This window comes from Lissotriton helveticus, chromosome 1_1 (assembly GCF_964261635.1).
Source record: "Lissotriton helveticus chromosome 1_1, aLisHel1.1, whole genome shotgun sequence".
Lineage (NCBI taxonomy): Eukaryota > Metazoa > Chordata > Amphibia > Caudata > Salamandridae > Lissotriton > Lissotriton helveticus.
Genome location: NC_136057.1, coordinates 482,696,426 through 482,719,450, shown reverse-complemented (window position 1 = coordinate 482,719,450; position 23,025 = coordinate 482,696,426). Strand labels below are relative to the sequence as shown.

The following is a 23,025-nucleotide window of genomic DNA, read 5'->3' as shown; positions in this document are numbered from 1 at the left end:
GTCTTAAGGCTGGCTCTGGCTGCAACGCCAGAGACACAGGAGTAGGGTCTGAGTGGCCAGAGGCAAAGGAGCCGCTTCCTTGGACGCCAGAAAGTCACCCAGAGCAGGAGAATGCACCAGAGTCATCTGCGGTGAAGGAGAAGGCGAGATGTCATTCATCCTGTGACGCTGCATGATCTGGGACCCGACTTCGGCAACTTGCCTTTAGAAGAGCGACGCCTGGACTCATGATGCCACTTCTTCTTATGCTTCCTTGACGACCTCGAAGTGTGTGTAGCTTCGACCTCGACTTTGTCCTCTTCTGACCTCTCTTTTCCTTCTTCGTCCGAGCCATGAGCAACTTCGCTTCCCTCTCTTTGAGGGCTTTCAGGTTCATCTGATGATACCAAGAGCATCCCTCAATGTTGTGGTCAGACAACAGGCACCAAAGGTAATCTTCGTGGGGGTCTGTAATGGACATATGACCCTCGCATTCCTTACAGGGTTTAAATCCAGGCTTTTTCTGAGCAGCCATCGTACAAATGGTTTTCAGACGTTACTGTAACAATGTAAACCACAAAGAAATGGAAAGTCCTAGAAAGACAATTATGCATAGACGGCGCAGAAAAAAGGGCACTGATGTCAGCACACCAACGAGGTCTTCTTATGGCTCTGATGACATCACAAGGAGTTGCGAGCGGAGCAGTGCAATTGTGACGTTCTCGTTGACGTGGGAGAACTGTGAAAAAAGTTGCCATGGAATGCTGCGCAAGGGGTAATTCAAAAGGTGAGGAATCCACAGGCAGATGTATTCGTCAGAAAAATTGTTTCTATTCGCACACGTATTTTACTTTTGATTTAAGATACATGTTACGTTTTGTTTCATCAATAAGTGTTGTGTCTTACATGATAAAGAGAACGCAAAAAAGCGTTATCCAGGTTATATAAAATTTGGTGGAAGTATTTCAGCAGGATTATAATAATGCTGTCACTAACAATTTAAGTGTAAATATCGGCCGATTTATGCTCTTTTAAGCTACCCTGCTACAGCCCTTTGTGTTTTGTTTGCCTCTTGGAGCATCTTACCATACTGGCTGGGTAGCTCCAACTGGCTGCGCTTTGTTCACTGGAGGGCATTTGTTAGGGACTAAGGTGCCGGTAGAGTGCTATTGGTGCAGTGGGAGCAGGTGAGTGGCTTGCTGTGGCCAAGGGGGATCCCAGACAGTACTAAAACCCATTCACGCTCGCAGTAAACATAAAGGGCCTCATTAGGATGGCGGATCGGAAAATGGGACTGCCCGCCTTAAGGGCGGGGGTCCCGGGGGTGCCATTAGGATGTGCCCGCCACAGTGGCGGGCACATCCTGTATTCTCAGCATTGTGGCGGGCGGTGCTCTCTGCACCGCCCGCCACAATGCTGACACTACATCACAGCATTTTCATTTCCAAAGCAGCAGGCACCGCGCGGTGCCTGCCGCTTTGGAAATGAAAATGAAGGGGGGTACCACAGGTACCACCCGTGTGCACCCCCCCACTCACCTTCAATCTGGGGGCCCGCAGGGGGCCCCCAGAGTGAAGACCGCCTGCCTTTCCGTGGCGGCATTGCTGCCACGGAAAGGCATTGCACTCTTGCCATTGTAATATGGCTGGCGGTGTCTCATAGACACCGCCACCATATTTAAAGTGGCGGGCGGTGTTTTCTTCCGCCGTGGTCCCCCCCGCCATACTAATATGGCGGGGGGGGAATTCAGGGAAGGATATCGGGCGGATTGCCCCCGCCAGGCTGGCGGTGGCTACCGCCAGCCTGGCGGGGGAAATCCGCTCGACATCCTAATGGGCCCCATAATCTCTAGACTCAGGCCCCACAAACAAGCAAGTAGCAAGGGACTGTTTCCAAAAGGAAGGTCAGGATAGTAGGCCGAAATCACTAATAAACAAATATTACTACTAATTATTTTATTTAAATAACACTTGTGCAAACATTTTATTTTTATTACTTATGAATCTGATAAGAGTAAGGAAGCACTCAAATCACAGCTACAAAGTTACAGTGTTACTTCATAACACAAACTTTACAAAATACAAAATAAATAATTGCCTACCTTCGCATCCGAAGTTCAGACTAAATAAATAGTCATTATATACAAATATTATAAAAAATAACTAAAAAACACATGTTAAACAACATTTGTCACTGAAGAGTAAGGGACAAAGTTTAGACAAATGTAAACAATGTGCATAAAGTTAGTGGACTCAAAATGGGAATGACAGTTGAACAGATCAATGGACAGAGATAGCTGAATCAAAGTACTTTTAAGTATGCATGTATGTATGGTGTATTTTTATTTGCGATTTTTTTCAATTTTATTAGAGTGGCAAGAAAGCTAAAGCATTCTCTATGCAAGAGATAAAAAGAAATATTTCCCCACGGTTGAACCTACTCTAAGACGGCTAAAACAGCACCTTACTTGGGGGTTATCTAACACTATTCAGAATTACGACCTCTGAAACCATAATTAAGCTATTCCAATTTTAAGGAACTCGATCCTGCTTAATACATGACATTAGGCTTGTCGGTGCACTAGCTATTTAAGTGTAGATGGAGCCATCTACATTTACCCACTTATTTTTCTATCCTCATTTCTTTTGCTTCATTTTGAAACCTAACTTTTCTCTGGTTTTATTGGTCCCTGTACACGTGAATTTTCCTTACAAACACTGGACTAGATGCTATATCAGGTCAGGGATTATTTCACTGGAACAGACGGTCCCAATTCAATATCTCCTCCTCCCAAAAAAATACTGGACTAAATGCTATAATTCACACTTCTCAAACGTGACCTACTGATAGTTGTTTCTATCTGTAAGTAGCTCTCTAGTATGTAATTCAGCCTAATAAATCAGAAGCTTTTGCTTGGCTGAACTAATATAGGTATACCAACATAGGAAATGTTTGTATTCGAGACGAAAAAGTATGCATTTCCAGAACCCCTAGATGACCAATAATGTAAGATGATTGCATTTTCTAAGTATGTTTAAAGCTGATGTTTAAGTTATAAATCATGTGGTGACGGGGAGACTTCTTCTAAAACTATTACCATGGACCAGAAAAAGTGAAACGGCTTTAATTGTCAGACAGACCTCAAGAAGTCTGTCGTACCTTCCCCTTGGCACTGACAAACCATGAAACCAGAGACAGACTATGTCTTAAATCCAGGGCACCAGTCGGGGTTACACACAGGTGGATGGCGTCCATCCACTTTTTTCACAGGGTGAACGCCGTCCACTCTGACAAGCATTTGGGCTACACTAAATAATGTGGTGAACTCGCCCCGATCTAATTTTCAAACACCAGGACACTTTCAGCAGAGCCTGCATGTTGTCTGCTTTCCTTCTGCAACATGCAACAATGGTCAGGTAGGGACGGGATTTGGCTTACTTATTAAGGACTCCTGCTGGGACCCTAACAAAGGCCAAATTTGAGTGGTAATCAGGCCTCCTTTTGTTTGAGTCTCTTGGCTGGGGGCAGCCAGAAGCCTCACACCTGATGCAAATGAAGCGGAGGGGAAACAAAGGCTCACACCTTGTTAGTACTTCACACATACTTAAGAGAGGCAGCTTTTCACTTTGTTCGGTCCCTATTTAAGAGATATGCATGCACTGTAAGAATATCAAATGTGTTGGTCTTTCTCAGTATTTAAAACAAAACAAATTGCATTTATATAGAGCTTAATTTTTCTTGTATAGCCCTACTCATTCCAATGCAGGGTGTCAGAGCGCTTTACCTCAACACGTGCATATTACTTGTACAATAAATTATATGTTTGTAAATGAATGTACAGCATGTATTACATAAAACTGGGAGATTGCAAGGTGTAGAAGTCACATATCATCGTCCATAGCTCACTGTGCTATTATTCTCTCAATGGGCTCAAACAAACACATGATAGACCTGCTAAACATATATGTGAGGGCTTTAGATCTGATGTCACTTCTTGTGATGCCACTTCCTGTAAAGTTGTGGATTGTGATGCTACTTTCTATGATGTCAAGTCCTGTGATGTCATGTGCTGTGATGTCATGCACCGTGATGTCATGCGCCGTGATGTTGTGCACAGATGTCGGGCACCGTGACGTCGCGCGCCGTGACGTCACTTGCATACTGCCTAACTAGGTTAGTCTACCCACTTATTTTTTGAGGACTTGTGTCCTATCTAATTCTGTGAATGAAATAGTGATTACAAGACTATCTTCTATTGAAAGTAATTTCCAGTAATTATCCCGGCACAAGACTGCTTGTTGCTTAATCAGTCTCAATCTTATTTATTCGGGAACATAGCTTAATGTGTGTAGATTATATTCACCACAGGTAAAAAAGGGGGGCAACACTTGCTTCGTGACAATGTGGTCGCTTCAGCAGGGCCAATACATTGCCTTGGAACAATAAGAAATTAAGGGCCAGATGTATCAAAGGGGTTTACCCATTCTGTGTCTATGGGAAAATGTGTTCATACATATGGCCCTAAGTACACATGTAGCCATATGTCACAAATAGAAAGTGAGCAGAGACCAGTAACAAATCAAGAGTCAGATTTTAAAATGGAAAAAAAGCTTTGATTAACATACTATACAGATATTAACAGTCTCCATTTTTTGGCGTTTCTTATTCGCCATTTCCTTTTGATCTTTTACTCTCTTCACTTAAAAGTTCTCATTTCATCTTTGTGTTTAACCTGTTGTGGATAGGAACTTTATCTTAGAGACATCTGCCCTTATAGGGATAAAACTCCCAAACTTACACTTGAGTAATTTTGAATAAAAGGCAAATGGGAAGCTAAATAGAAATGCAAAGAAAGTGTGATTACATCCACTTAGGGAAACTTCTAGGCGAGTTATAACCTGTTCACTTACATGTTCTTGATATCAGTTAAAGATAACAAGTGAATTTTTGTTTCATTATAGTAACACTGGCTATTGTATAAAACAAGAGCCAAAGTTTTAAGTTGTCATATCCGGCTGTGTAACTATTTCCAAAATTGTAGCAGGCTAGCAAGCAAAACATGTACATTCAACAAAAGACTTCTATTAGTGAAGCACAGCGTTTTAAATGTGCAGGTTTTGAAAGTACTGGATACCCGTACTTATATTTGAAAGGAAGAGGAGCAGCGCTTCTCAGTAGGGCGATAGCACTTTTTAGCTGGAGACATTCGGCATTTCTTAGTAGCAACAAGGTGTTCTAAAATAGGCAACCAGCTTGCTACAGAATAACTTGAGAAGTCCTCACCTGGATTCAACCCTACTCAGGCAACTATATAGTGATTAAGTAAATGGGCTGGGCTGAGAGCGTAGATTCTTAGTTGAAAGATTAAAGATTAACACATCACTCACCTTTTGATTGAATTAATGGACAGAATTGAAGAAAGAATCACACACTTGGATTTTGCTGAAATTATACCTGACTAGATATCAACAATTGGACTTTGTTTTTCATTACTTTTTGAAGTGGTCCCCTCTTTGTTGTATGTATATGTTGAGTTTCAGGGGGCCTGTAGGCGGTGTTACCTCAGGGGTTTGAGCACCATATTTGTAGATCTGACTAGTGCAGGGAACTATAGCCACCACTACCTATTTTAATTTTTGTGTATTTTTAGCAAGCAAAACAGCCTACGTTTTGCAATTTGTATTTCCTTAGAAAAGTCTCCACCTAACACACACAGCCTCCTGGATGATCTCTTATTAAAAAAAAATCAAGAATCTTAGCCAAAGGCGAGTTTTCGATTAAGTGATTCCTCGTGTGCGAAGTGTGTCAGTGATGACAGCTTTCCGGCAGGCGCTGTTTTATCTGGTTCTCAAAGTGAGCATGAGAGACCAGCACAGGAATGTATCCAGTGTGTACTGTGTCCGTCAAAAATACTTACAGCTCTTTCAGGAAGCGCAGATTGTGAAAGGCGTTTACTGGAAGCTTAGTGATGTTGTTCATACTGAGATCCCTGCAAGAGAAACAAAGGGTATAACTATGGCATGACATGTCAAACTGTTCATTCCTCACTTGTTGCAGCAGTGCATTAATGAACTTACTTTACAGTACTTTATCATTTTTTTAGTTCAACTTATCTTTTGCATAGCCGTGCATAGCTGTATAGACAAAGCTGTGTTTTTTTGGCAGTGATCTCTTTATGGTATTCATATGATATTTTCAAGAATTTGATAAAGTGCTTTATTATAGTGTAGATTTCTTATGTTTGATAAACATAACCTTGGATGAGCCAATTGAAACAACACAACAATATCATTTGTGAGGGAGCATCAAATTACATCTGTTTGTGGAAAACCCAGTGGTCTTGGTGCCACATACTGAGACAGAAAGCACATTCATTTGTTGCCATTCTGTTTCTACGGAATTGCATTTTGTTAATTTCGCCTTACGTCCCAATTAAAATCTGAAGATAGATAGTGTAAGGACCGCCAGCACATCCTGTGGGTGCATTTGCAAGCTCTACGGGGCACACATTAAGACAATTTTCTTTACCAAAACTGACATGCTCAAGCATTTTATTTCAATGAGATATAAAATACAAATTTCCATTAATAATGTCATCATGGTCCTGTGTCCTTTTGTCATGGTATTTGAACTTTCTTGTAAAACCTGTCAAATTACCCACTCGAGAATGCTGAATCGAAATATAAACTCTGTCCCCATATTTAATAATCTTCTTAAACAGGGTCTCAAATTGTATAAATGGTTAGGCGCGGGCGGAGAACTCTGCTCCGCCAATGGAGTCTGCAGAGATTTCCCTACTCCGCGCTCCGCTGAGAACGTGGAGTAGGGGAAAAAACTCAGACTCCGCAGTGGAGCGGAGTTAGCCAGCCCCCGCTAAATTGCCCCCCTGCCTCCACCCCAACTAATAATATACCACTGACAACATAATTTTAAAAGAATAAAAGTCTCTTACCTGTATTGCGGTGTCCCCGGGCTGCCCTCCTCTTCCTCGCCGTACAGCTTGCAAAAACTGCGCATGCACGCGCACGCATTTCTCACTAAAATGTATTTGTGAGAAATGCGCATGTGCGTGCGTGCATGCACAGTTCGTGCAAGATGTATGGCAAGGGGAAGCGGGTAGCCGAGGACGCCGCAATAAGGCAAGTGACTTTTATTCTATTAATACTATGTTGTCAGTAGTACTTTAATTTAGGCGGGGTGGAGGCGGGTGGCGGAGTTCCACTGGGTTTCCTCCCAACTCCATGGAACTCCGTGTAGTTGCACTCCGCAAGCTCCGCCCGGGGTTATTAATGGTATCAAGTGAGCTCTGCAATGAGGGTATACACTGATTTTATTTTGTACAATGGTTTCTTGTAGGAATTCCTCAGAAAGACTTGGAGCAATGAACTTCTGCAACACACGAGGTCTCCCCCTGCCCCCTTCGAGTACAGCCTCGTTCTGCCTCTCTAAAGCGAAGTCCTTTTAAGTCACAATCTGTCTCAACATTTGCGGGAAATACAGTTGCAGCCTTTTTTCAATACTAAATCAATTCAGTTGACACCCAATTTGGTTGAATCTATATTCTAATATGTTTAAACACATTTAAAGTTGAACAACTTGAACAAAAACAAATGACTGACGACATTAAAACTGGGATAGATGCTCATTTTATGATATGCTCACTAATTAAATCCCTATTAATAATTTATTGTTGATTAGTTGAAATCATTACAAAACTAAGGCTCAACAGCCCTATGATGCATTCATGGTAATCAAACACCTTAATCTTGAAAAACCCCACTAACCGAGCTGAAGAACTGGTAGAGGCTAAGAGGCTGCTATGATACATTTTCATTTACTGTTGTAAATGACCATCGTTTGCATGTATTCCCCCAGATTTTTGCCTTCTGTAGCTGAACCCATTTTTGTTAGCATTAGCACTCTGTACACTTTGCCCCTACTAACAATTGTTAAAGTGCTTTGTGCTCACTCTCCCAGACAGGTTCAAATTGGCATCCAGCTAATTGCCACATTTAATGTACTTATAAGTCCCTGATGTATGTTGCTATATGTACTAAGAGCCTGTGAGTTAAATATTTCAAGTGGGTTGCAGGACTCACGGTGTCACCCACTAAAGTAGCACTCAAAAACATGGCTTGGGCTTGCCATTACAACGTGGCAAAGTAAACCTTTTAACAATCCTAAACTTACATTTTTAATATGTGTAAGTCACCCCTAGTGTAGGCCCAACAGGCATTATGGCAGAGTGCATGGTTTTTAATAAAGTAGGACACACACTTAAATTTTACACATCCTGGCAGTGAATAACCTCCACTGTTGTGTTTCATTTTGGCAAGGCTGTCTTTCCATTGGAAAAGCAGTGGTTTATATTAGAACTCCTTATAATGCATAACTACACTTTGGGACTAGCCAGAAAAATGAACCAAGGGCTCATTGGAACAGGAATTTAAAATCCATTTTGATAGTTTAGTGAGCATTTTCCTGCCTAAGCCAAATGTGCCTGTCTGTCTGTCTCCATGGTCACCTGACTTTAAATGTCTCGCCTATGGTATGCTGTGTATTCCTCCCAGACAGTGGATAAAGGGCCTTGGTGTGGAAAGGTGAGGGTCTTCCTGACAGGATGGCTGGGAGCAGTTGTGCCCCTGACCTCAGCACACTTCAAAGGATAACTTGGGCCGGTACCCAGCCCTTCCTGGCTTCAGAAGCTGCCTACACTATCACTGACAGATGCAGTTCACACCTGGGTCTGCCCCTTTGTTTCACTAGCCAGGCTAGAGCCAAATCCATCGGAAAAGAAAGAACTGACCAGAACCGGTTTTAGAGTTAGACAAAAGTGTGCCCCGCCCCCCTCCAAAAGGCTGGCACTGGGCATTATTATGGCATCCCCACAATTGCGAACTGCCTAATGAATAATAATTAGGCAGATCAATCTGTGACCCCCTTTAATTGGTTATTTTGTAAACTACCTCATTAGTATAGGGTTCTCTAAAGAGGGTTGGATCCATGGCATATTTTTAAGATAACTGCATTTATCTAAATGAGGATATGAAAAAAATCTGGCATGGATCCGTCCATCCAGAACCGACTTTGGATAACCCTGTATTAGTACATAGGTCAGATTTCAATATATAATACTGATCGCAAATCATCTGTACACAATTGGCGAACGCTTTTTGTGACTGGTATGTAAGTACAGTTGGCTCTAGGTTCCTACAGTTGCTCCTTATATAAAGTGCTCTGACACCTATTTTTAGTGTATAAAATGTGAGATAAATAAAATAATGTTCACCTCAGTACAGTATGTCATATCTGCTGCTAAATTTGTGGTTGAAATATTATTGGAATAGTATCCTCTCATTCTCCCTGTACAGATTATTTACGGGCAGTCTAGGAAAATATAGATTGTGAAACACAAGTGTAGAGGTCTGCTGTCGTATACAGGCCAATGGCTCTTCCTCAAAGTAGCTTTTGGGAGCCAATGAATTTTAAAGAGGTGGTGAGCACACACTTCTTTAATACAAAAAGCCATGGCATGGCTTTGAAATGGCTTTGCTGTTCTTCTACTACCAGTACGGTCCTCATGCTGCTGCTGCATAACACCATTGCATGCAGGAAATTTGTACTCTAACATTTGTTCATTGCAGAAGTGAGGCGGCATATTGAATATTCTATCAAACATTGTTTTTCTCTTCAAATAGTTTGAGAATGTACATTGGTCCCTATGTGCCAGTTTTGGCTCATCACAAAAGTAATCTGTTTAGACTTTGCATTTTGTTGAAATGAAATATAATGAAATGAAATGTATATTTGTAGAGCGCGATTGCTGCCCTGAGGCGTCCAAGCGCTAATGACAAGTGTGATTTGCTCAACAGAGGGAGTTCGCGGGGGGAGTAGTGAGGAACGTTAAAAAGGAAAGTCTTCAACTGCTTCCGAAAGGAGGACAGATTAGGGTTGGACCTGAGTTGAAGGGGAAGTGAATTCCATAGCTTGGCGGCATTATAAGTAAACATCCTGCCTCCAGCTCTTGCCTTTTTTATTCTAGGGACTGTGGCCATGAACGCCTGGCTAGAGCGAAGATTTCTCCTGGAATGGTACTGTGTTATTAGATCACGGACGATGGCCGGTCCTGTATCCCAGAAGGCTTGGTGGGATATACACATAGCCTTGAAGGCAATTCTTTGACGTACCGGTAGCCAATGCAGACTGCTCAGTCCAGGTTTAGCTGATAGTCTACGCGGCAGCTGGAGCAATGTGCGGGCCGCGCAGTTTTGAACTATCTGCAGCTTACGCAGTGTGTATTCAGGAACACCGAGATAAAGGACATTGCTAAAGTCCAGTCGGGTCTGAATCAGACCCTGAATGGCCACTTGTTTTTCCTCCATAGGGAGAAGGTGCTAGAACTTTCTTCAGCATCCTAAGGAGACCAAAACAAGTAGCCGAGAGTTTAGTGGCTTGGGTATTAAAAGATAGAGCTTTGTCCAGCCAAACCCCCAGGCTCTTTATGTTGTCCTGGGGGGTTGGAGGGGTGCCAAGGCATAGGGGCCAGAGGGAGTTGAAAGATGTGGGGTTCGTGGGACCCAGGAGCATCTGCTCCGTTTTGTCCCCATTAACTTTAAGGGATGATGAAGTCATCCAACCCTTTACCTCCTCCAGGCACTTCGTCAGCCCCGCTGATGCTGACAGGCCATCCTCCTGCGCCAAGGAGACCACTAGCTGAGTGTCATCCTCGTAAGAGATGATTTTAATACCATACGGACGGACAACCGCAGCTAGTGGTCTCATATAGATGTTAAAGAGCGCAGGGCTTAGGAAGGAGCCCTGCGGGACTCCACATCTCAGCGGCCTGCTCGTGGATACCATGTCTCCATCAAAGATTTGGAAGGACCTGTTGCTCAGAAATGATTTAAGCCATAGCCATGCCCCGCCTGATATTCCAAAATTCGAGAGACGGTTCAGCAAGATGTCATGGCTGACCGTGTCGAATGCCGCGCTTAGGTCAAGGAGGATCACTGCCACTGATCCCCCTTGGTCCAAGATCCTTCTGGTTTCCTCGGTGACTGCCAGCAGTGCGGTCTCCGTACCGTGTCTGGGTCGAAAACCCGTCTGGGTTGCATCGAACAGCTGGTTATTCTCGAGAAAGTCCACCAAATGAATGTTGATGTGCCTCTCGAGAATTTTGCTCACACAGGGGAGCAAGGAGATCGGACGGTAGCTACTGAAGTCACCGGGGTCCAGATTAGTTTTTTTTAGCAGAGCACGGACCATGGGCCGCTTCCAGGCAGGAGGGACGGTGCCAGAGGTGATGGAGGCATTCAGGAGGTTCATGATGGTGGGTAGAACGACCTGAGGTGCCAGCATCATAACTTCTGGGGGCGCTGGGTCACATGGTGACCCAGATTTTACTTGGCGGGCTAAGGAATCCATGGATTCGGGATCTAGCAATGGGACGTGTTCGAAAATTATCGGGGGTGTGATGGAACATCCCCCAAGATTGCCTGTCCCTGAGCTCTGGAATCTGGTGCTATGGAAGGGAAAGAGGAGTAGATTTGATTGACTTTGTGATGGAAAAATTCTGCCAAGTCATTGCAGTGGGCTGTGATTTTACCCGGGTGCATGCCGGGGGAAGGAAGTTTGGTGAGGCTATAAAACATAACTATTTTAACTATATAACGTAATTAAATATACGTAAATGTTTTAAATAGTACTACATATTTACAAATGTGTAATTTCTGGTAGTGACAGGTAGTAATCCACATGTGAAGAGAAGAGAATTGAAGAACTTGCAAGCATCCCATAAGAAACAAGCCTTCTTTTGTATGTCTGCAAATGAAACTGTATTTGCCAGAATAGACCGGGTGCAAGAAATGCCAGACTGCCACAAGTAGTACTCAAAGTGCACCATACACCTATCTTCCAAGTGATTCTTATTAACTAAATGCTGCTCTGCTGTCACAAAAGTAGGATTTTCCTAGACATGGTCACATCAAATTATATTTGATGGACGCATCAGTTTAATAAAAGAGGTCTGCATCAGAGAGCGTACTCTTTAGCTCAAGGGCAGCAGAAATGCAAAGGACCACTCCTTTCTGACGGTCACCATTTCGACTTTCCACAATCACTGTGTTTCCTTACTGATTGTGGTATTTATTGTATTTACTGATTTATGGTATTTACTATGACCAGAATCGTCCAGATACTGCCATTGATCTCCCTCAGAAACAGAGTCAGGATGTTTGAGGTAGACTTATGGGTAGGTGTCCCTGATTTGGCATACTTCTGTTTTGAAAAGTGATACGCCATTGAGGTTGGAGGGCTGCTGCTTTCTCCTCCTTTCCAACTTGTCTGAATAAAAGTTTACCTTATTCACAGTCACTCTTCTCATGATAATGATGAAAGGGCCGGGCTCATTAGTTCTAACCCTTTTTGTAGAGATATACTCTGATGGTTCTTTTTAACAGCATGAAAGTGTAGAGGGGAGAAAAATGTGTTAATGCACAGTCAATTGGACAATAACTCTCCTTGATACATAATAACCAATGGACACCCCAAGAAAGTTAGTTTATTATTTATTTATTATAAAGCCACAAATAACTGAACATATATGCCCCTCAACACAAGGGTATAGAAATACAAAGGAAACAGCATAAAGCCAAATGTACACACCAGTTTCAAATGGTACAGCATGAATAAAGCTATAAGTTCAAGAAGTAAGATACAGGCAATCAAATAGCAAGAGTCCAAATGTACCTGCATTGAAGCGGTCGATAAAGCTCATTTAAATCCATCCATAGGCTATCGCTAAGATGACATCCCTACGTTATAGAGTAAGCAATGCGTATAAGGAGGAAAGGCATCAGTACGTGGAGTCCTCCTAAGAAGTTTTTCCACCATCAAAAGGGTAAAACAGCATAAAGCCAATATTGCAAGAGAAAGAGCTTGCTCTGATATGCTCTCTCCACAAAGACAAGAAGGATGTGGGCACCTTCCCTAATTCCAACAATCAGTTATCCACAGGTAGCTTTCTCATGATGCCCAGAGTGCACATATTCCACAATGGGTACAGTCATGAGTGTACTTTTCTCCATGTACATCCTTTGCAACAATTCGCCCTTGGTTCCCATGCCTTCTCCCATGTGAAACCAACTTAGTTCGTATCACCTCCAAGCAATGTAACTTTAACTTCTCTCCTTGCCTAGCTGCTAAGACAAAGAAATTACTTTTGCCCAAAGAATGTTTCTCCATCTGCAATGCAAAATGTGAGAAAGAACAGCTTTCACAGTGCATATGAAATTCAGAACATTAATTCTAAAGCGAGAGTTTGTCAAGGGGTTGCATCCAGGCCTACAACTTTAGCTAACATAGGAACACATCACTTTAAGTATTACGGGTTTGCACAACTCTGTTGCATTTCAACTAACACATCTACCAAATTATAGAAATATCTCTGCTAAACACATTTAGCACATGAGCAGCATCAGACTTCACAACACTAATTCTTCATGTTAACGTTTCTTGCTAGTTACATTCATTTCCTATGTTAATTCTTCATACTACTTGTCAGTAACCTAAAATATGTCACAGAGTTATGTTAATACAGTTCATAATTCTAACACCTCAAGGTTACATAATACAAGATTATTAGCAGGTGCGCTCAATTCGGGATTATGATGTACCCCTACAAATGGAATGAGCCTTCCGCTCCATCAATGGTAAACATAACCCTCCCCTTTAAGAACCTAGCAGAGAGAGAGGAAGAGAGATAGAAAAAAGGCCCAATCATAATATTAGTTTCCTTCATATGTAAATTTAGTGAAAATCATTAATCATTGACAGCATGGTGGAAGAACTATTTTTAATTTATTGTGCAGGTTTGGAAAGGATATCATCTACAAGTATTTAAATAGGTGAAATTACATTAAATAAGACAATTTAAAACCCTTTTCAGCCAACACCTCTAAACAGACTGTTTACTCAAAATAACTTGGAAAAACTACATTAGGAATGGCTTTTCTACAGCAGACAGCCATGGTTGGACTGGGGCAAAAGATAGGCCTGGACACCAAAATAAAGGTGACCTCGTTAGTGAATCAGAGAGCTAAAAAAACATGTTGCCCACATTTGCAGGTCAGGCCACTTTTGAACTTGTAAAGACAGACTCTATGGGTATTTTGTAAGGTGTGTGAGACTGCGTTCATTTTTAGGTTTCACCTGCACAGAGCTATCACAGTGCTGGTGAAATCTATTGTTTTTAACATATCTTACAAGGGGCTTCTCTTATCCGTTCCCATGGCCAAAGTTCTCATCCCAATCTGCTTTAGTGGGTGGTACTTTTTTCCTTACTTTAAGGTTACACAACATTTACTGTTTGCAGATACTTTTCTTCCCCTGGCTGCATGCATTTATGATACTTATCTTCTGATAAAATTGTTCACACTGTTTATGCCCCATTCACTGGCGAGTCTTCAGGGATTGTTAAACTATAAAATAAGATCACTTCTAGGGAAAAGGCAGACAGCTTCTAACAGCATGCAGGAATGCTTGTTTTTTATTACTTTGCTGTGCAAAGCAGATGTGTTAGCCTTATTACGTTTGTGGCATTTCCTATTCAGGCATCAGTGCCTTTCTTTGCACTTTGTAGCCATTATTGGATCGATTTTACTACTATACAGGTGGTCACAATTGCAGTTAAAAGGGGCTTGATTTAAATGGTGCAGCAGCTGCAGTGGCACTGGGCCCAAACGTTGTCATAAATTCTCTAAACAGCTAACATTGCCATATTTTACTACTAAACAGGTTGTCCCAATTGCAGTTACCTTTCAGTTAAAAGGGACATCATTTGAATGTTGCAGGAGGTGCAGGGACACTGGGGCCAAAAGCTCTAGGGACCCCACTAAACACAGATTGTTGCTGAATTGTACTAATAAACAAGACAGTCACAAGAGCAATTATTTAATAGGTAATATGGTTATCATTTCAATGGTGCAGCAGGGGCAGTGACACTAGGACCAAAAGCTCTGGGCACCTCCCTAATATTGCTATATTTTACAATTAATGGGAAGTCACAAGTGCAGTTACTTTGCAGACAACAGGGTCATTATTAGAATGGTGCAGAAGGTGCAGTGGCACCGGGTCCAAAAGTTGCCAGAACTCCTTTAAACACCTAATATTGCTATATTTTACAACTAAACAGGCAGTCATGAGTGAAGTTATCTAACAAGCACTAGGGTCATGATTTCAATCGTGCAGAAGGTGTAGTGGCACCGGGATCAAAAGCTCCTGGCACCCCAATAAACACCAATTATTGCTATATTTTACAACTAAATAGGCAGTCACAAGTGCAGTTATCTTTCAGGCATAGGGTCATGATTTGAATGGTGCAGCCGGTGCAGTGGCACAGGCCCAAAATTTGTCAGAACGCCTCTAAACATCAAAAATTGCTATATTTTACCACTAAAGAGGCAGCCAAAATTGCAGTTACCTTGCAGTCAAAAGTGGCATAATTTGAATGGTGAAGCAGGTGCAGTGGTGCTGTGGCCAAAAGCTCTGAACACAAATTATTACTAAATGTTACTACTAAACAAGACAGTCACAAGTACAGTTATCTAGCATGCAATATGGTCATAATTTCAATGGTACAGCAGGTGCAGTGACACAGGGCCAAAAGTTGCCATAACTCCACTAAACATCAGCTATTGCTATGTTTTACTACTATACAAGCAGTCATATATGCAGTAATCTAGCGGGTACTAGGGCCGTGATTTCAATAGTGCAGCAAGTGCAGTGATACTGGGACCAAAAGCTCTAGGCACCCCACTAAACAGCATTATTGCTAAATTTTACTACTAAACAAGACAGCCACAAATGCAGTTTTTTAGCTGGTACCAGGGTCATAATTGCAATAGTGCAGCAGGTACAGTGACACCCGGACCAAAAACTATAGGTACCCCAATAAACAACTAATATTTCTATATTTTACCACCAAACAGGCAGTTACCTTGCAGACAACAGGATCATGATTTGAATGGTGCAACAGGTGCAGTGGCACCGGGCCCAAAAGTTGTCAGGACTCCTCTAAACACCTAGGGGGTCATTAGGATGGTGGGCGGACTTTGCCCGCTCGCCATCCTTCCGGGGATTGGGTCCTCCCGCCATAAGGGCGGGGGTCCCATGGGGGGGATTAGGATGCGCCCGCCACAGTGGCGGGCACATCCCACATTTTTAACATTGCGGCAGGCGGTGCTAAAAGCACCGCCCGCCGCAATGTTAAAAATGCATGTTATGCATTTGCATAAGCGGTGCCTGCCGCATTGTGTATGCAAATGCAGGGGGGTACCACAGGTACCCCCCCATGTGCACCCCCACCTCGCCTTCACCATGGGGGCCCGGAGGGGGCCCCCAAAGTATAGACCGCCTGCAGAAAGGCATCTCCCAAAGCCCATCCTAATATGGCTGGTGGTGTCTGATAGACACCACCACCATATAAACACTTTTCAGCCCAGGCCGCAAGGCGACCGGGGCGGAAAAGCGGCGGACGGTGTTTCCGTCTGCCGCGGTCCCCCCTGCCATAGTAATATGGCGGGGGAAATGGGTGGCGGGCAGGCAAGGATGTCGGGCGGATCGCCACCGCCTAGCATGGCGATCCGCCCGGCATCCTAATGGGCCCCTTAATATTGCTACATTTCACTACAATACCAGCAGTCACAATTGTAGTTACCTTGCAGTTAAAAGGGACATAATTTGAATGGTGCAGCAGGCACTGGGGCCAAACACTCTAGGGACCCCACTGAACACAGATTATTGCTATTACTAAACAAGACAGTCACACATGCAGTTATCTAACAGGCACCAGGGTCATAATTGCAATGGTGCAGCAGGTGCAGTGACATTAAGCCCAAAAGCTCTAGTCACCCGACTAAACAACTAATATCGCAATATTTTACTGCTATACTGGCAGTGACAATTGCAGTTACCTTTCAGTTAAAAGGGGTATCATTTGAATGCTGCCACAGGTGCAGTGGCACTGGGGACGAAAGTTCTGGGGACCCCACTAAACGCAGAATATTGCTAAATTGTACTACTAAACAAGATACAGTTATCTAGCAAGGCACTAGGGTCATGATTTCAATGCTGCAGCAGGTGCAGTGGCACCAGTCCCAAAAGCTCCAGAACTCCTCTAACACCTAAAGAACAAGTTACTTCCCGTCCATTCTGATGTATATGTAAAAGACATATGTTAGTTGTAGCTTCCTTACCATAGAATTTCCTCTAGATGTCAGTCTGGATCCAGGGATTTTTCTTTAGCAGTACCACTGCACATCGGTAGGTGGCGTCAGTTGACTCCACGTTCATCTGTGTGGTGACCGAGATGATGTCGGAGTCCCTACTTAGACACTGTCCCTGCATGCTGACGTCAGTTCTGACATTACTTTCCACCCCAGAAGCGCAGAGCCATGAAAGACACTGACCACTGGTGCGCCATACCTAGGGCGCTGTAAGGGAGTCCCTAGCCCTAGAAATCAGTTTGAAGTGCGGGTAAAATGGGTGGGGCGGTAAGGAATCTACAACTGCCATATGTCTCTAACAGATACATTGTTACCGAAGGCAAGTCATTTGTTCATCTGAAAGAGGCAGATAGTTGTAGATTCCTTACTTTAGAATAGATACCCCAGCAATAACATCCCCGCAAGGAGGGTCTGCGAACCAACTTCAGATGAGAAGGTCCTGGCAGACCGAACGATCAAAATAGCTATCCCTCTGAACTTGGCTGTCCAGGCAGTAATGTCTAGTGAATGTGTGCAGAGATGCCCACGTTGCTGCCTGGCAGATATCAAGGCGTGGGACTTCACGTGTTAGTGCACTGTTTGCTGCCAGAGACCTAGTGGAATGAGCACACAACCCCACTGGGGGATCCTTCTTCACTAAAGCATAGCAGATCTTTATGCAAAGGATAACCCATCGAGAGATGGTATGTATTTGAACACTCCCGCCTTTCTTAACACCTATATATCCAATAAAGAGTTGATCATCCACCCGGAAATCTTTGGTGCGGTCAAGGTAGAATGACAGCGCACGTTTAGGGTCCAGACGGTGGAGTCTCTCCTCCTCCTTGGAAGGGTGAAAAGTTGGGGAAAAGGTGGGCTAAGTGATAGATTTTACAACATGAAATGATGTAACCACTTTAGGAAGAAACAAAGGCCTCGTTCTAAGCACCACTTTGTCTGGATGCACAGAGAAGAAAGGGGGCTTGGAAGACATTGCTTGAAGCTCCCTCACCCTGTGAGCAGAGGTGATGGCAACAAGGAAGGCAGTTTTGAGAGTAAGGAGCAGGAGGACAGTTATGAAGCGGCTCGAAGGGAGTACACATAAGATATATGAGAACAAGATTCAAGTTGCACTGGGGCATATGAAGGGATATGGAGGAAATAGATGAGTAATGCCCTTAAAGAATCTATTTACAATAGGAGACTTAAATAAGGATGGCCGATCTGGCGGCCGAAGAAAAGCAGAGATGGCAGCAAGATAGCCCTTGAGAGTATGCAGAGCAGAGCCCTGCTGGGCCAAAGAAAGTATATACAAAAGGACCTCTGTAAGAGGGGCAGAAAGAGGATCCACCGCCTTAGCTGTGCACCATGCTACAATTTTACTCCATCTACAGCCATATATTGATTTAGTGGAGGGACGCCTGGCTGGCAAGATGACAACACAAACTTTGGATAGAAGGTTGAAAGCTGTCAACTGTCACTGCTCAATCTCCACACAAGGAGGAGGAAACTGAACAGGTTTGGTGGAGAACCGTCCCCTGCTGCTGCAACAGAAGATCCTCTCGAAGTGGCAGTCTGATCGGAAGATCAATGGCCATGCTAAGAAGCTCAGGGTACCAGCCTCTTTGTGCCCAGTCGAGAGCCACAAGAATAACTTGAGCCTGGTTGCGCTTAATCTTCTTGAACACTCTGGGCAGAAGTGGTACAGGCGGTAAGGCCACAGTTCCACTCGCATCAAAAAGTGTCCGCGAGTGAGTGCCGCCTTGGAAGCTCCAATGCCCAAAGCTGCTAACATTGTGCATTCTCTAACCAAAGCTCTTCCCACTGCTGAAAGAGACCTTGCCCCGCCTCCGAGTGAAGACGCCATTTGTGATTGACCAAGCACCAACAGCTGAGTTCGTACACTCTGGCATTCAGAGAACCCGCCAGGGGTTGAACCACCAGGGTCATGCCCTGATGTTTCAGCCATGTCCAGAGGCGAAGAGCCTCCTGACAAATAGTCCACAACCCCCCCCCCACCCTATTTGTTGCAGTACCACATGGCGGTGGTGTTGTCTGTGAACACCTTCACCACTTTCCCTTTGAAAGAGGGAAGGAATGCCTTCAGTGCCATTTGGATCACATGGAGCTCCAACAAGTTGATATGTAGCCCGGACTCTGCCAGAGACCAGACACCTCTGATCTCTGCCTTTCCTAGATAGCTGTCCCATCCCAGGAGTTATGCATCCATCACCACCGTTAGATCTGGTTGGGGAAGGGAGAGAGATCTGCCTCTGACCCAATCTTGGTTCATTAGCCACCACTGCAATTGTTGTGCAGTTCCCTTTGAGATCTGAACATAGAAAGATTACCCTGATGCTGCGCCCACTGGAACTTCAGGTCCCACTGCAGAGCCTACATATGCCATCTGGCATTATCAACTAGCAGGCTGCAGGAGGCCATGAAGCCCAGCAGCCTCAGAGTCATTCTCACTGAAATCTGGGATCGAGGCTGAAAAATCAATATCGTGGCCTGATTATCCAGGACTCGCTGCTCGGGAGTAAAGGCCCGAAGCTGCACTGTGTCCATAACAGCTCCGATGAAAGGGAGTGACTGATTGGGAGTCAGGTGTGACTTCGGCACATTTATAGTGAACCCCAGCGAGTGCAGGAAGTCCACCGTAGTCTGGAGGTGGGAGACAATCAATCAATCAAGGCATTTATATAGCGCACTAACAACAGCCAGTCATCGATAAGGGAAGACTTGAACCCCTAATCTGTGCAGATGAGCTGCGACCACCGCCATCACCTTTGTGAACACAGAGGGGCACTGGTAATGCCAAAGGGGAGCACGGTGAACTGAAAGTGCTCATGGTCCACTGTGAACCGTAGATAGCGTCTGTGAGCTGGCAAGACAGGCATATGGAAATAAGCATCCTGCAAGTCCAACCCCACCATCCAGTCTCTGGGGTCAAGGGCAGACAGTACCTGAGCCAACAGGAGCATCTTGAACTTCTCCTTCCAGAAGAAGTGGCTGAGGGCCCTGAGATCTAGAATAAGACACTGGCCTTTGTCCTTCATGGGCACCAGAAAGTAGCGGGAATAGCAACCACGACCTACTTCTGGCACAGGAACCCTCTCTATAGCTCCCTTGGCCAAGAGAGCTGAGATTTCCTGGCGGAGAAGTGCCAAATGAACCTCCAATATGCAATTGTAAGACAGTGGCATGACGGGAGAAATAGTCTGAAAGGGGAGGGAGTAGCCCATTCAGACGATTTACAAAACTCACCTGTCCGACGTGATGGATTGTCAGTGGAGGAGGTGATGGCGAATCCTGCCTCCAACTGGCTGTTAATGGGCCTGAAACGTCGTACTAGGAAGGCTCCGAGGCCCGCGAGGTCGCTGGGTCCCACGTCCGTGGCCACGCAGAGGCTAGACAGCTTGCGTCAACCGGTGGCTAGACTGGGCCGTACTTGTTTGGGCACACTTTCCATATCCACAAAAGGGACGAAAAGCAGACTGGAGTGGGCGAGAAGATGCAGTGAGGCCCAAAAATCTGGCAAAGCTCTAGACTTTTTAAAGCACTCCAGCGCCGAGTCTGCTTTGTCGCCAAAAAGGCGACAGCCATTGAAGCACTTGTCCATCAAAGTTGACTGGACGTCCCAAAAAGCCAGATGTCCTCAACCAGGCGAAGCGCTTAAGGGCTACCGACATGACAATCATTCTGCCCAGTGAGTCAATGGTATCCAGTCAACATCTTATGGTGAATTTGGCTGCATCTCTCCCATCCGCCATTGCCTGTGAGAGAACTGCCCGGGCCTCCTCCGGGCATTGGGGCAGCACCTGCATGACCGTATCCCAGATGGTATGGGAGTAGCGGCCCAAGAGGCATGCGGTATTCACCGACCGGAGTGCCAAGCTGGAGGAAGAGAATATTTACTTCCCAAGATGGTCCAGCTTCTTAGATTTCCTAACTGGGTAGCAGAAGGGAATGTGCCTGATGAAGAAGATGCTTGGACCACCAAGCTCACAGGGGAAGGGTATTGGGTCAAGAACACTGAGTCGGCTGGGTGGTGGCAGCAGGCAATTGTCGTCTCTGCAGGAGTCCCTGTGCTGGACTTGGACCAGGTGCCCAGGAAGACGTCAGCGAGGATCTCATTGAACGGCAATAGGGGTTCAGAAGAGGAAGCCGCAGGCTGCAGAACCCTGTCAGGAGGTTAGTCCTGACTGCCACCGAAGGGAGTCTTAGGCATAAGACCTCAGTCGCCCTTCTCACCACCACAGCATAGGATGTTACCTCCTCCATAGTCACAGTAGGGGGAGAAAGCATACAAGGGTCTGGAGAAGTGTCCAGACCACTGGCATCACCCAGGTCCTCTCGCCAGTCCGGTTCTTCAAGCTGGTCTGTTAAAGAGTCCCGCGACCGCTCCCAGACCTCATCATCACCCTCTGGTCGGTAGGGAACACCAGGGATGCACAGGGGAACAAAAGTACCCTCCGGTGTCGGTTCCGACATTGAACAACGCCGGTCCGGGTCCAACTCGGGGATGAGGATGGGAATGGCGTCGGCTGGGGGCACTACCGGCGCCAAGAGCATCGTCGTCTGGATCGGTGCCAGGGAAGGTCGAGTGGGATCAACCGGCGCCAATACGGATCCACGCCGGCATCCGCGGGGGCCCTCTGGGGCTGGAGCCGCCGACATCAAAGGCCCAGGACCCCAGACTCGCTCCGCAGGGCCCAAAGGCGCACTAGGGAAGTCGGGCTGCCCAAAGACGAGGTGTAAGGCCTCGTGGAACTGCAAACTTGGGCATGGGACGCTCAGGCTCCCGGAAATAGGGGAGGCACGGAGTCATCCCTGAATCGGGCGCCGCAGATGGAGCCTTTGAGCGCACCAGGAGTTGAAGACTCAAAAAAAAGACATCGACAAAAAGCTTACAGTTAAAAGGGTCATCATTTGAATGGTGAAGCAGGCGCCGTGGCACTGGAACCAAAAGCTCTAGGGGCCTCACTGAACACAGATTATTGCAAGATTTAACTTCTAAATAATACAGTCACAAGTGCAGTTATCTAGCAGGCAATAGGGTCATCATTTAAATGGTGCTGCAGGTGCAGGGACCCTGGGCCAAAAGCTGTCATAACTCCTGTAAGCACCAAATATTGCTATATTTTACTTCTAAACTGGCAGTCACAAATGGTTATCTTGCAGGCACAGGGGGCATGATTTGAATGGTGCAGTAGGTGCAGCGGCACTGAGCACAAAAGTTATCAGAGCACCTCTAAACACGTAATATTGCTTTTATATAAATTCATTCTATAATTTCCCTCTTTCATTAAATTTTTCAAAATGTTGCTATTACTTAATCGCACTATACCACTAGTAACAGCACAATATATTGCCTTTTTTTACATAAACAAGTCATATCACTTTAGCAGACTTTCTGTAGCTTCTATTGTACAACTACTCAGCAAGCTTCAACTAACAACAAAAACAATCTTATTATTAATCCTACAGACAAAACCTGATGCATTTACCAATGATTGTTGTTGGGTGCAGGCAATGTTTGTGGTATTATCAGGGACATCAACAGTAAAAACCTTGCCACCAGCCATACAACCGGCCCACACTCTGCTAAAAAAACGCCCCACTCACTGATTTGTGAATCCAGCACGGGGGCACAGCCTGATTGCCCTATTAGTCGGTTCGACCCTGCCGACAGCACAATTGGTGCATCTCCCTAATTAAAGCAGACCAGGCTGATCATGACCGATTAGAATGAAACCGTAAAGTACCTCTACCTGCTTTTCCA

General features: G+C 44.8%; 1 protein-coding gene across 1 annotated transcript in view; it reads right to left on the bottom strand.

The window, feature by feature from the left end:
- LGR5 (leucine rich repeat containing G protein-coupled receptor 5) overlaps nt 1-23,025 on the bottom strand; it is a 1,130,716-nt gene that overhangs the window by 964,375 nt on the left and 143,316 nt on the right. Inside the window, exon 2 of the mRNA XM_078673922.1 lies at nt 5,897-5,968. Coding sequence (XP_078530048.1) covers nt 5,897-5,968 — 72 coding nt within the window. The remainder of the gene's footprint in view (nt 1-5,896; nt 5,969-23,025) is intronic.